The sequence below is a fragment of the Ranitomeya variabilis genome, chromosome 2 (genome assembly GCF_051348905.1).
Source record: "Ranitomeya variabilis isolate aRanVar5 chromosome 2, aRanVar5.hap1, whole genome shotgun sequence".
Lineage (NCBI taxonomy): Eukaryota > Metazoa > Chordata > Amphibia > Anura > Dendrobatidae > Ranitomeya > Ranitomeya variabilis.
In genome coordinates this window covers 169,632,335-169,645,930 of record NC_135233.1, presented here as the reverse complement: position 1 = coordinate 169,645,930, position 13,596 = coordinate 169,632,335, and the positions used below count along the sequence as shown (strand labels likewise).

At 41.4% G+C, this 13,596-nt stretch overlaps 1 protein-coding gene across 1 annotated transcript in view; it reads right to left on the bottom strand.

The window, feature by feature from the left end:
* Positions 1-13,596, bottom strand: part of KIF26B (kinesin family member 26B) — a 521,116-nt gene that overhangs the window by 45,520 nt on the left and 462,000 nt on the right. The window contains exon 12 of the mRNA XM_077283159.1: positions 9,673-13,039. Coding sequence (XP_077139274.1) covers positions 9,673-13,039 — 3,367 coding nt within the window. The remainder of the gene's footprint in view (positions 1-9,672; positions 13,040-13,596) is intronic.

The following is a 13,596-nucleotide window of genomic DNA, read 5'->3' as shown; positions in this document are numbered from 1 at the left end:
AAATTGCTGACAAATCAAAGAGATGGATAATACGAATGGTAACAAAAGAGCCCAGAAAAACTTCTAAACAGATTAAAGGCGAACTTCAAGCTAAAGGAGCATCAGTGTCAGATCGCACCATCTGTCGTTGTATGAGCCAAAGTGGACTTCATGGAAGACGACCAAGGAGGACACCACTGTTGAAAAAAAAAATCATAAAAAAGCCTGACTGGAATTTGGCAAACTACATGTTGACAAACCACAAAGCTTCTGGGTGAATGTCCTGTGGTCAGATGAGACAAAAATGGAATAAGGCACATCAGCTCTATGTTCACAGATGGAAAAATGAAGCATATCAAGAAAAGAACACTGTCCCTACTGTGAAACACGGAAGAGGCTCTGTTATGTTCTGGGGCTGTTTTGCTGCAACTGGCACAGGGTGTCTAGAATCTGTGCAGGGTACAATGAAATCTCAAGACTAACAAGGGATTCTAGAGAGAAATATGCTGCCCAGTGTCAGAAAGCTTGGTCTCAGTCACAGGTCATGGGTCTTGCAACAGGATAATGACACAAAACACACAGCTAAAAACACCCAAGAACGGCTAAGAGGAAAAGATTGGAATATTCTGAAGTGGCCTTCTATGAGCCCTGACCTAAATCCTATTGAACATCTTTGGAAAGAGCTGAAACATGCCATCTGGAAAAGGCAACCTTCAAACACGAGACAACTGGAGCAGTTTGCTGTTGAGGAGTGGGACAAAATACCTTTCGAGAGGTACAGAAGTCTCATTGACAGTTAGGCCGCGGTCACACTTGCGTGTACAATCCAAGAAACTCGCATGAGTGTCTCGCATCAATACTGAGTGTCTTGCATCAGCTGCATAGAAATACATGCAACTGCATGCTCCGGTCCCGAGTGCCGGCGGCTGTGCCGGGTATTGATGCGAGAGACTCGTGCGAGTTTCTCGCATTGTACACTCAAGTGTGACCCCGGCCTTACAGGAATTGTTTGATTGCAGTGATTGCCTCAAAAGGTTGTGCAACAAAATATTAAGTTAAGGTACCATCATATCTGTCCAGGCCTATTTCATGAGTTTCAGCAATGTCTGGCTTTCATTTGTTAATTTTCATAGATTTTTATTTATTTATTATTACTTTTGTCAGATTTAAGTTATTTCTGTGACCATTGTGGGTTTTTCTGTCATTAAACGAGGGGTACCAACAATTTTGACCACATGTGTAAATAGCTCCTTTGCATTGTACACTGCATTCTTAATGAAAGGGCAAGCATTCATTAAGAGGCGCACACAACTTAATGATTTCAGCGCACCTGCTCCGTGGCGTGAGCCTCCTTGCAAGTCATAAGACATCTTACTCCAGTGAGGGACTAGAGTAATATTTCTAGAGTAAGCAATGGTGTAAGTTTTGATTAATTCAGTGTCTGAGAACCCCCACGTCCAATCTTGTGAGTATGTTTCATACTCTTTGGATATAGCTGGACTAAACTGGAGCAAAAACGCTGACTTTCGCTTGCAAATACATTTTGTGATTCTTAAAATGTTTTATGCCAGAAGGCATAAGTATTTTGATGAATCGGACCCTAAATCTCTCAAAAAACCTTTTTACACTATGTGGGTAATGGTAGCATTGCTTGGCATTTATAAGTTCACATCAGTGTGCACATCAATCATTATTGGACAGTTGAGACACATCATTCTAAATAATTATAATACTATTTTTGAAAATGCTGATAATATTACAATATTTTTTTAAAACATTCTTATTTAAACTGCTGGTATATTTTATTTTTTTAAATAAATCTAAATTTTAAATAAAATTTTATTAAAGGAATTATCCACTACTCCAACAACAATGTCTGAAAGAGTAACCGTTGTTTTACTTTAGTTTTTATCTCATAAATCAATTGTACACTTAAAAATAAGCAATTCTGTAATGCATGTTATCAGGGAAATCTGCTTCTTTCTCCTCCTATACTGATCATTCATTTTCAGAATTCTCAATTCATGGTTAAAATCTGTATTCAGTGAAGATAGAATGTTACATTACTGTGATAGGAGATGAGAGTAGTATTGATAAGATTCTATGTGGAGGAGAGGAGTGGAGGGAGTAGATAGAGGCAGAGCTCCTCTCTCCTCCATCTTATAAAAACCAACTAACCCTAACCCTAACCATATACTAATTTTACTCATGAATTGAAAATATTGAAAATAAATGATCAATTCTAGGGGAGAAAGAAGCAGATTTCTCTAATAAGATATATTACAAAGTTGCTTATTTTCATGTGCACTATTAATTAAGACATAAACATTATGACAGCTACTCTGTAAATACTGTATTCCCTAGTGTAAAATAACAAATAATCACCTCTCATACCTGCATACACTAGCACCATTCCAGCAATGAGGGTGCCGGGTTTTTCAAGGGTCGCGTGACAGTTATTCCATGCAAGCACTGGAGCCAATGTCAAGCGAGCCTTGGGAGACCCAGAGCAGACATTGCTGGAATAGTGCAGATATGGGAAATATCCATTGTTTTTACTTTACCCAGGAGAATATAGTATTTAAGAAGGGGTTGTCCGAGGAGTAGGCAATCACTTTAATTCTGAGGTCAGGACTAGATTCTAATATGGGGTCTGAATTTCCTGTCTAGTAGGGTGTCTAATTAATTTAGTTTGTTCTGGTCCACAGTGTGAGCTATGTGTGCAATATTTATCCACTCTGTAAGCTCTTTGTGTGAGGCATGTGTCCACTGATTAAGCTTTGTGTGTGGAATGTGTCCACTGAGTAGACTGCATGGGTGTGTCATGTGTCTCCTGTGTAAATTCTTGCTTAGTGAGGTGTCTAAATAATTAAGGGATTAGCCTAGTGTTGTAATAATTTCGGAGTCTAGTTTGGTCTTGTCTACTGTGTGAACTGTGTGTGCAGTAACCTCTTTGTGTGAGGCATGTGTCCACTGATTAAGCTTTGTGTGTGGAATGTGTCCATTGTGCAGACTGTATGGGTGTTTGGTCTTGTCCACAGTGTGAACTGTGTGTGCAGTAACCTCTTTGTGTGAGGCATATGTCCACTGTGTAAGCTATGAGTGTGGAATGTCTTCACTGGTTGTGTGTATGGTAGGTGGACCCGCGTAAGGTGTGTGTGTGTAGAATGTGTCCTTTGTGTGAGCTGTATGTGACAAAAGTTAGAAAAAAAATAAAAAAATAGACACTGTGGTAAAGCTATATCACTTCTGTTTGGCATTATCAGTTTGGAAATATATGTTGATTTTTAGCACATTGAGAACATTTTATTTGAATACACCTGACAGCTGGCTACAATGGACAGGGTTCATGCAAGCCACTCCTTTTACCAGATCCCATTGGTTGTCCTGGCCTTCACCCATTAACCTCTGTTAAGTGATCTGGACTTACTCAGGGGTCTCTGGGCTGGGGCCTTTGGCTTAGCTGCTGCCCGACAGGAGTGGACAGTTAATCAAAAAACAGGAATACAGAGAAGGCACAAAATCAGAAGATGCAAGTATAGTCCGTAAAGAGGCCGAGGTCAGAAGAGGAAACAAATACACAAGACAGGAGCTGAGCACACAGGAATGAACCAGAGGAGAACAATGCTGAGTTTGACTGCTTAAAGCAATATACCGAGAGCTTCAGTATGCTGTGTTGCTTTCCTAGTGGTTGAAGAAGGGAGCTGATTACTTCAGGTGGACAGCAGACACACCCATAATGCAAGAGGATGGTACTACAGGTCCCAGTTATCCTAGTCTTAAGAGGCTGGACAGAGCCTCCACCACTCAAAGCATCTGTTTTCGACATTTCCTCCATCACTGGCACTGTGCATACTGATGGACAATGACCCAAACCATACTGCGAAAGCAACTCAGGAGCTTTTTAAGGCAGAGAAGTGGAATATTCTGCCTTAAAATGGCTGAGTCAGTCACCAGATCTCAACCCCATCAAAGCAGCATTTCACAATGTTGAGACTAACTTAAGGCCAAAAGACCCACAAACAAGCAACAACTCAAGTCAGCTGCAGTAAAGACTTGGCAAAGCATCACAGAGGAGGAAACCCAGCGTTTGGTGATATCCATGGCGTCCAGACTTCAGGCAGTCATTACCTCCAAAGGATTCCAAAGTATTAAAAATAAACATTTTATTTATAGTAAAATTAACTGAAATGAGGAGGCTTTGTGGAAACATGTTTGCAATTCCTAAACGTTTCACAGGATACTTTTGTTCAACCCCTTTAATTAAACCTGCAAGTCTTCACAACAGTTGCATCTGTTTCATCTTAAATACAAAACAGTGGTGTGCAGATTCACGAAGATTTGGTCACTGTCCAAATATTTCTGGACCTAACTATGTATATAATCCCAAACAATGAAAGTTGATAGGCACATCCAAAAAACAGATAGCATAATCACATTTTATTCCACAGGTATCAATCAATTAAAATCCACATACTGGAGATAGAAAAAACACTCAGACACATTTCTGGCGCTTGTGCGCCCTTAGACTAAGTGCAGGCGCTGGTACAGGAGGTCCATATATATTGTTTAATATAATTATGTTTTCTGGTTATAGGTTTGCAAAGCACTGCATTAAAATAATAAATCAGATGTTACTCAGTCTCCCCACCACGGCTATTGTCTTTGTTTATTGGCTGTAGTGGTGGTGACATCACAACTACAGCTCACATCACCGCTGCTGCCAATCACTGAGCTCAGGCGGCTCTGCTGATGTAAACAACTTGATCTGCTGAGGTCAGTGATTGGTAACAGCAGTGAATTTAGCTGTAGTCGTAATGTCACTGCTGCAATCATTAAACAGATTGAAAAAATGGCAGCAAGATAGAACTAGACTTGGGGAGGGTGAGTAACATCTAATTTTATCACTTTAATCCAGCATATGTCATCTGAGGTCAGAAGCCTATAGAAAATACCATTAATACAGCAAAAAAAAACACAGGCCGCACACCTTTAGTATTAAATTAATATACAAGTGCACAAATACTCTATGTGGCAAATATACCAATATATTCATACATGATGAGTCAGCACACTGCGACTAATGAATCCATGAACACTAGTGATGAGCGAGTATGCTCGTTACTCGAGTTTCTCCAAATACATGTGGGGACTGCAGTCCCCCCACATGTATTCAAGCTGTCTAGCAGTCGCATATCATACAGCAGCGTCGACATAAACGAAATCTCCGAGCACGCCAAAATACTTGGAGACCACCCAAGCATACTCGGAGAAACTTGAGTAACAAGCATACTCGCTCATCACTAATGAACACCAATATTGAGGCAAATGTTAAAAATGTAAGGTACTTACCGTATTTTTCGGACTACAAGACGCACTTTTTCCCCCCCAAAAAAGGGGGGAAAATGGGGGGTGCGTCTAATAGTCGCAATGCAGGCTTACCGTGGCGGCAGAGGTGCGGCGGCAGAGGTGTGGCAGCAGAGGTACGGAGATGAGGAGGCGCAGTGTGCGGGGTCCCTTTTCCCGGTGAGGTGATGCAGCAGCCCGGTAAGGCAGCAGAGCCGGGTGAATCCTGATGTTATCGGTGGGCGCGGCCATCTTCCTGAGGCCGCGCGTTCGCAGATGGAGCTCTGCTGCCCGGGGCTTCAGGAAAATGGCCGCGGGATGCCGCGCGTGCGCAGATGGGGATCGCGGCGGCCATTTTCCTGAAGCCCCGGGCAGCAGAGCTCCATCTGCGAACGCGCGGCCTCAAGAAGATGGCCGCGCCCACCGATATCAACAGGATTCACCTGGCTCTGCTGCATTACCGGGCTGCTGCAGCTGCATCACCTCACCGGGACTTTGGACTCTGTATACTCCATCCTTTTGCTTCCCAGGATGGGTGCAGCAAGGTTCAGGAAGGATCTCGTGGGCACATGGACTGGAGATGATGGAGGTAGTGGTGTACATTGTGAAGCGAGTATTCCACAGGCGCTCAGATGTCTGAGTCCTTGCCGCTTCCCGGCGCTCCTCAGCACCGCATGGCACGGCCGGCTCTCCGCCTCCAGCAGGGCTCGCAGCAGTACAGAGGCGCTTTTCCCGCAGTGTCCGGTCATGGCGGCTGTGTCTCGGTAGCGGAGCTCCTCACTTATTACCGGCTTCTGAAATAATTATTGAGCTGAGGAGCGCCGGGAAGCGGCAAGGACTCAGACATATGAGCTCCTGTGGAATACTCGCTTCACAATGTACACCACTACCTCCATCATCTCCAGTCCATGTGCCCACGAGATCCTTCCATCACCTCACCAGGGGAAGGGAGGGTGCCCACGCCATACCTCTCACTGTGCCTCCTCATCCCAGCTCCTGTCGGTAACCACTGCTGCCACCCTCCCATGGACACCAGGCCGTGGCGTCGCCCACCTAAGCAGGAAGGGACCCTGCTCAGGTGCACGCCGTACCGCATCACCCCACCTCTGCCGACACCATGCCTCCTGTGACCCTGCTCTGCCACCACCAGCCCTCAGGTAAGATACTGTAAATTCGGACAATAAGACGGACCCCCATCTTATAAAAAATCTTTTTTTCTGCAATTTTCACCCCAAATTTGGGGTGCGCCTTATGGTCCGGTGCGTCTTATAGTCCGCGAAATACGGTAATTAATATGAAGTGGTTAGATCAAAAATGTAATTAAGTATTGCACATTTTTAATGTGTCTAGCAATATTGTAGTTCATGTATTCATTATTTGCTGCGAGCACTGCTCATGCATCGTGTATAACAAAGAGAGATTATGGATCTCAAGGACCCAGAAAAAACGACCATACGCCCAAACAACGATGTATAAAAGGTTTAAATTTTATTATTTAACAACAATTGTAGAAAAAATATATATATATATATGTATGTGAATATACATCACATTAATGCGACATAGATGACGTTAGGTGCTGCAGGATGTGCATGAACACCACAAGAAGCATACCAAGGGCGCATGGAGCCAGGAAACACAAACCCATCCATATAGAAATGATCAGCAGGGGGTAAAGGTGCCTCAGATTATAATACATATCACTCCCCCTGAGGAAGGTATAACTACCGAAACGTGCGTCGGGGAGGGCGCATGGACCCCGGACACATCTCACCCACTCTTGCTACTAAAAAGGTAATGGGCATTTGTCGACTATTTTTTTGATACCCGGACCTTTGGGTCGCTGTTTATAGATGCAAGATGAAACTACCTTAGTTACAGCAGGGTGGCTATATGTATTATAATCTGAGGCACCTTTACCCCCTGCTGATCATTTCTATATGGATGGGTTTGTGTTTCCTGGCTCCATGCGCCCTTGGTATGCTTCTTGTGGTGTTCATGCACATCCTGCAGCACCTAACATCATATGTGTCGCATTAATGTGATGTATATTCACATACATATATATATTTTTTTTTTTTCTACAATTGTTGTTAAATAATAAAATTTAAACCTTTTATACATCGTTGTTTGGGCGTATGGTCGTTTTTTCTGGGTCCTTGAGATCCATAATCTCTCTTTGTTATATTTGTTAGCGACTAGTCCCTATATGTAGTCATTTGTGGCTTGCACATGTTTTAGCATAGATAGTTCGATTTTTGAAAAATTTTATTTTCTGTCATGCTGCTTATTGTTGTGGTTTTGGTTCTTCATGCATCGTGTATGTATACGTTCACACAGCAGCGGTTCTCCAGGAATAGCTTTTTCTGTCCATTGGGTTTCGCTACATGAATCAATTACTCACCTTTCCATGCTCCAGCGACACGTCTCTGCCGCTGCTCTTGTGAGTGGTCACCAGTGATGTTTCGCAGTATGGGTAACATGTGCTGACTCACTACTAATAAAAGTGACGAAAGGCCTTATTACAACCCATATTCTTAGCGGTAGCTGCCAATCAAAACCATATTCATTCACTTTTATACCACCATTAATTTCACAACGCTTTATAGATGTCAGCAGTCATATGATTTCTTGCCTTTTCTAAAGTGAGAAAATGAATTCTGAGTTGAGTTTGGTCACTTAGTTCGGCCCACCACAACAGTCCTAGTTTCTTAAGTGGCCCTTTGGTAAAATGTATTGCCCACACTTGTAATTTCGTATAATATACAGCGTGAATCAAATGGAGGTGGACAGTAACTAAACATATATCTATAACTCTCTTCCACCTACTGTCCACCTACTTTTGGTTCACCCTGTATTATGAAGCTATTGATCATTGCTAAAAATCAAGAAGTATCCAGGGTCAAGTTGCTCATGTTTAAAATTGAAATAGTTTAAAATTAAGCATCATCTTAAAAAACGCTGTTGGTAAGCCCCAGATTTTCAATAGCTTTTGACTTTTCCTGGCTAGCGTTCTATAGATGTAGAGTTACTCTACATCTATGGTAGTCTACCCTCCATACTGCTTTAGAATGACTGTGAGGGGTCATTGGAGACAGCTGTACAACAAAAGCTAATAAAAATATTAAAAATGCCTTTCTTTTTAGCATTACCAGCTATTTAAATCTAGAGGTCACTTTTAACGTGAATCTGTGAATTTGTGACATTAAACTTATATACGAAAACACTTATATAAATTAAGGTCGTGATATATTTTACATAAAAAATGGCATTATAACTATAGAATATTTTTTTTCTGTAGCACTGAACAAACATGATGGCTCAGAGCAATATGGATTTCCATTGAAGTTATATAGTACTGTAGTCTATCAGCTTGCAAAAGAAAAATGAACTGGCATAATGCAAGCAGAGTACAGGATCCTACAGCCAATGCAATCAATTTTATTGCTTAATTATATCCAAGGCCATTTTTCTCATAGCCTTTTTGTGCGCTATTGATTACTAATATAGCATACAATTTTATGGTTCCCAGCTGCTCCTCCAATCAATTTGTCTCCTGATGATGTCAACAGCACCAATGTTCTACAGCTGATTCATGCAAAGGGTAAAGGGCTGATGACTACATTACAGTACCACTTATGTCCTGTGTAACATAATCCTGGGATTAGTATGTGAATAATAACATCAGTGTGCGGTCACTGTCATATGTCAGGCCTGTATGTGAGCTGATACACACAGTGCCTTTTGTCTCCTAACAGAATGTCCTGTTCGCCTCATAGGCGTCATAAGAGTATAGGACCAAGCAGTTTACTGTATACAAGGACTCAGTGAAAAAAAACATTTGGGTAGCATATGCTCACGGCCTCCTGTCAGAGACATACATCAAATAATACTTTTTTATGTATATGTTTGATGGAAGAAGCAGCACAAGATCTCAGTCCAGGAGCAATTCTACCAAAATCCAGTGCAGCCACCACTATTCTTTTGGAGAGACACACAAGCAGGGGACACAACCACTGCACAGATGTTGCCCAGATAAATTAGTGCCCTCAGATACAGAACTACTAAAATACTTTAACATCCAAATCAGATAACGTAGCTGACTTTTATGTGGATAAATAGAAAAGATTGCAGTGCTGTGTTGTTACTCTTGAGGGGTTCAAGGGGCTTTTGCAGGATCACAATTTTGAAGGTTTAGCCTTAAGATCCCCACTGGGCTAATATTGATGGTCTATACCCAAGACAGTCTATCAACAATGCCATGCCGGAAAACCCTTTTAACATATACGGTATATATTACATATTTGGCCAGAAATTAGAAAATTTCAAAACTACATTGAACCATACCTGAATTAGATCTTTTTTTTGATGATTTAAGACTTCGACACCTCCCGCTGACAGAGCTACTGTTTTCACTCATAGAATCTTGAGCAGAAGAACCACTTCCCGTGGCTTCACTGTCTCTCATCATGCTTTCATATCCACTGCTTCCACCACTGTGATAAAAGAGTGCAGTTTTGCCCATAGCAGGTGGCAGTTCACCACTAAGAACACTGCTGTTGTCACTGCCATGGCCACTGCTGCAGCGTTGTGGTTTTCGTGGAGGAGTGATTTTACTATAGGGGGAAGGTAAAGTGTGTACAGTGGGTTTCTCCTCAGCATGGAGAGCACCACGTTCATCTGTGTCTGCATTTCCGTGGGAATGAACACCTCGACTTCCTGCACTTCCTTGGAGTAACTCTGAAATTCGACCATTAACGGCTCTTAACGGCAACTTGGAAGCAAGACCAGAGCCTCTATTTCTGCTGAGAGACTGTGTTGACCAAGACATATTTTTTCCATTTGGAGGAAGGCTTGAGCTTCGTCCTACAGATTGTGGAAGTGACTTTGTGGAAAAGCTCAGGGTTTTGGTTGTAGAAGCAGAGAGACTACGGGCCTTAGGACTGGCAAGAAGCAGCTTGCTTACTGCTGATATCTTTGAAGGGGTTGCTTTAGGAGAAGCTCCTGCAGACTGAGAGGTGTTAACTGGAGATGACAAAACACTTCGATTAAGACTTCTCCCAGACCTTGGCAAAGTGCTGTCTTTGCTAAGGATTATTCTTGAGCTCACTGATGAAAGGCTCCCTGCTCGTTCTAAAGATAAGCATTCATAGTGACTTCCATTGGATCTTCCCAAAGAATTAGTTCTGCTAGCTAACTGCTCTAGTTTGGCACTAAATAACTTGCTACTACTGTTGCTTCTAGTGTCCATACTGAATCCTGTCAATTTACCATTAAGTTCATCTGGAAGACTAGGTAAGGAAGAGAGAGAGTGTTTTGATGGGCTGTTTACAGTGTGCTGAGGGCTTGCCCTATTTCTATGATCTAGGCTTGATTTCCTTACTGGTGGAAGAGGCGGAATACCTTTGGGGCGAGTAAGAATGCAATGTTTAGGGGAAGCAACTTTTCTCTCTAAAGTAGATCTATTGATTTGAAGTGGGTTGACGGATCCAGCAGTGTTATTCTCGGAGTCATAACTCAAGATATCCTGCTCCTCAAGCTTACAAGATCTTTCCAACACTCTAGGAAGGCTACCTCTTTGTGAGTAATCATTTATGAGAGCTAGACTCTGTGTGGTTAGTGCCATTTCACACCCATCTACAACCCTCTTAATGCTCTCAGAGAGTGGGGAGATGCTGCCTTCTCCACTGCTGCAGCTTAATCTGTCAGACAAACTTTGCTTTCTGTACAAGTCACGGTCAGTTATACAGTTAGCTGATTCAGCTAGTTGTCCATCCATTGCTTCATTTTTCTGTCTTTTGTTATCATCATTACGTTTTAACCAAGGATCATCAAATATAGGTTCCATTTTACAGTCTTTAGCATCATTTTCAACAGACTGTGACAATTTGTCAGGCAGATTGAATTCTGGCAGGCATTCATTATCATCCTGGGCTTTAAAAGGACTCACTGCAATGCAGGGATAAACTGTAATGTTGGTTTTCATTGGAATGTAGTTTTCACAGATGTTCAAACTTGAGGTATTTGATATAGTGACTGTGGTTTTCCCTACTGCTGAAATCTTGCAGTTCTTTATAGTGGATGCATTATTCTGTACAGGGTCAAGCATTTCTGACTGAATGAACACTTTGTCCATTTCTGGCTTATGTCTGTTGTTTGCACACATCACACTAATATTCTGCAATGCAGTTGTAAATTCAGAAATAGGGGGCTCAGCCAATGCTTCACCATGGCCATAGCATGTCTGAGCAATAAAACTGTGACAGGACTGATCACCATCACTACCAGTGCTCATTTCACTCAACCAGGAGCTGATGGAAGACCTCCTGCTTCCACCTTCTTGACACTTTTCTTCTAGTCCAGGATTAGGAAGGGGTAAGAACTGTGTGAGGCTGACTTCAGACATAGGTGCTGAATTAGTAAAGCATTCAAGGTCCTCACTTATGCTGCTAATAATACTTACAGGTCTTGAACCAGAAGCCATAGCCTGCACAGAACAGTCACTATTAAAACTGATAATACTTGTTGGCCGACCATTGTCAAGGACTCCGCTGAAGGTTAATTCTTCAACTAGGGTAAAAACTAATTCATCTTCACCATTTAGTTCCAATGGTTGTTGCAAAGTTACCATTGTTGTATTAAGGACTTCTTTTTTGGTCTCCTCTGAACTTTGCTGCTCTATAAGTATAGATTCAGAAGATAAATTGCTTGAATTTGATACTGATCTTTTCATGATTTGAGGACTCATACCAACAGGAGGAGTCCGAATCTCTGGTTGCGGTAGAGATGCCAATAGTGATCCGGGATCTTTATTTGTAAACTGTGGAGGAGTAGAGCAAGGTATTACTCCTTTCTGTGTATATACTTTACACCTCTGTGATGGAGAATTTGGTGGTTTGTACTCTGACGTTTTAGAGAGACTAGCAATACCTAATCTTGGTGATCCCATTGCTCTTGGTTTTCCTTCCACAAAGCCGCAACTGTTCAAACTTTCTCGACTTCCCTGTAAACTGGCATTTTGTACTAATTGAGAGGTTCCATTTGTCATTCCACAGCTACCAGTAACACTCCTGGGAGAAGATGGAGTAGATGTACTAGCTACATTACCAGCTGGAACTGGAGAGTGATTTCTTGGCATTTTAGAAGCTGGGCCAACATTTTCTCTACTATCTTTGTCATATTCTACATCTTCTGCAATACTTTCTTCTATATCTGATTCTAAGTTTTTTGGTTCTGTGGCTGGGCATAAAGCTTTTGTTGATTGGTCTCCGCTATACTGAGCAGGCAGCTCTTCAAATGGGAATTGGATAGTTTCCTCACTACCATCAATACAGTCCAACCTTTCCTGCAGTTCTGCAAAAGTATTACATTTTAGACAATCTCTTTCCGGTTTGTTGTGCACAACTTCATTTACATCCTCAAGTTTCACTTCATTTTTTGACTTTTGCAGAACTGGAACAATTGGGACAAAGTCTGGTGGCCCTTCATTATCTGTAAGTTCCTTGTCGGACAGGGCTGTTCCATTGGGGCCAACATAAATAACTGTATCACATGACTGTTCACTGCTTGAAGAATAATCTGGATCACTGGATAAACTGAGAAGAGGGAAATCAGGGTCAACTACATTTCTCGAATGAAATGGTCTCAGTTGAGTCGGTCTGCGCATTCGTCCTTCTTCACAGGAACTCTCTCCTCCAGATGAACTTGATGTATACTGGTAATCAAGAAAACAATTTGTATGAAGAAATGTTAAATAAGACAAACAAAATAAAAAATGACAAGCAAAAGATTTGACTTCTCGTGTATGAGAGCTTTGACACAGGACAAATATCTTTACATATAATACAACTTCTGTAACTAATTGAATGAAACAAAAAAAATGAAATAAACTCATTTAAGAGTTCACAAAGTTGTATGTCATTGATAAAAAAAATACCCCAATGATTGCCGTGTAAAGACTGTAAAATACAGAAATAATTTTGATAACACAAAATAGAAAAAAAGACCTACATGAGAATGAGTACAATAACATATTAATTAGATGTAGGATCCTTCCCCGAATAAATATTTTGGATACTACCAGTAAATCTTGATCTATAATTGTTATACAGATTTCAGGATCTACAGTTTTAAATGGATTTGCAAATAATTTAGATGTATTTAGATAGAAATGACATTATTTTACAAGTTATACATAGACACAAAACATTTGTTGAACTAATAGTAGCCCTGAATTCATCAACATGTCATGCTAGTCCATATGGCTCTCAT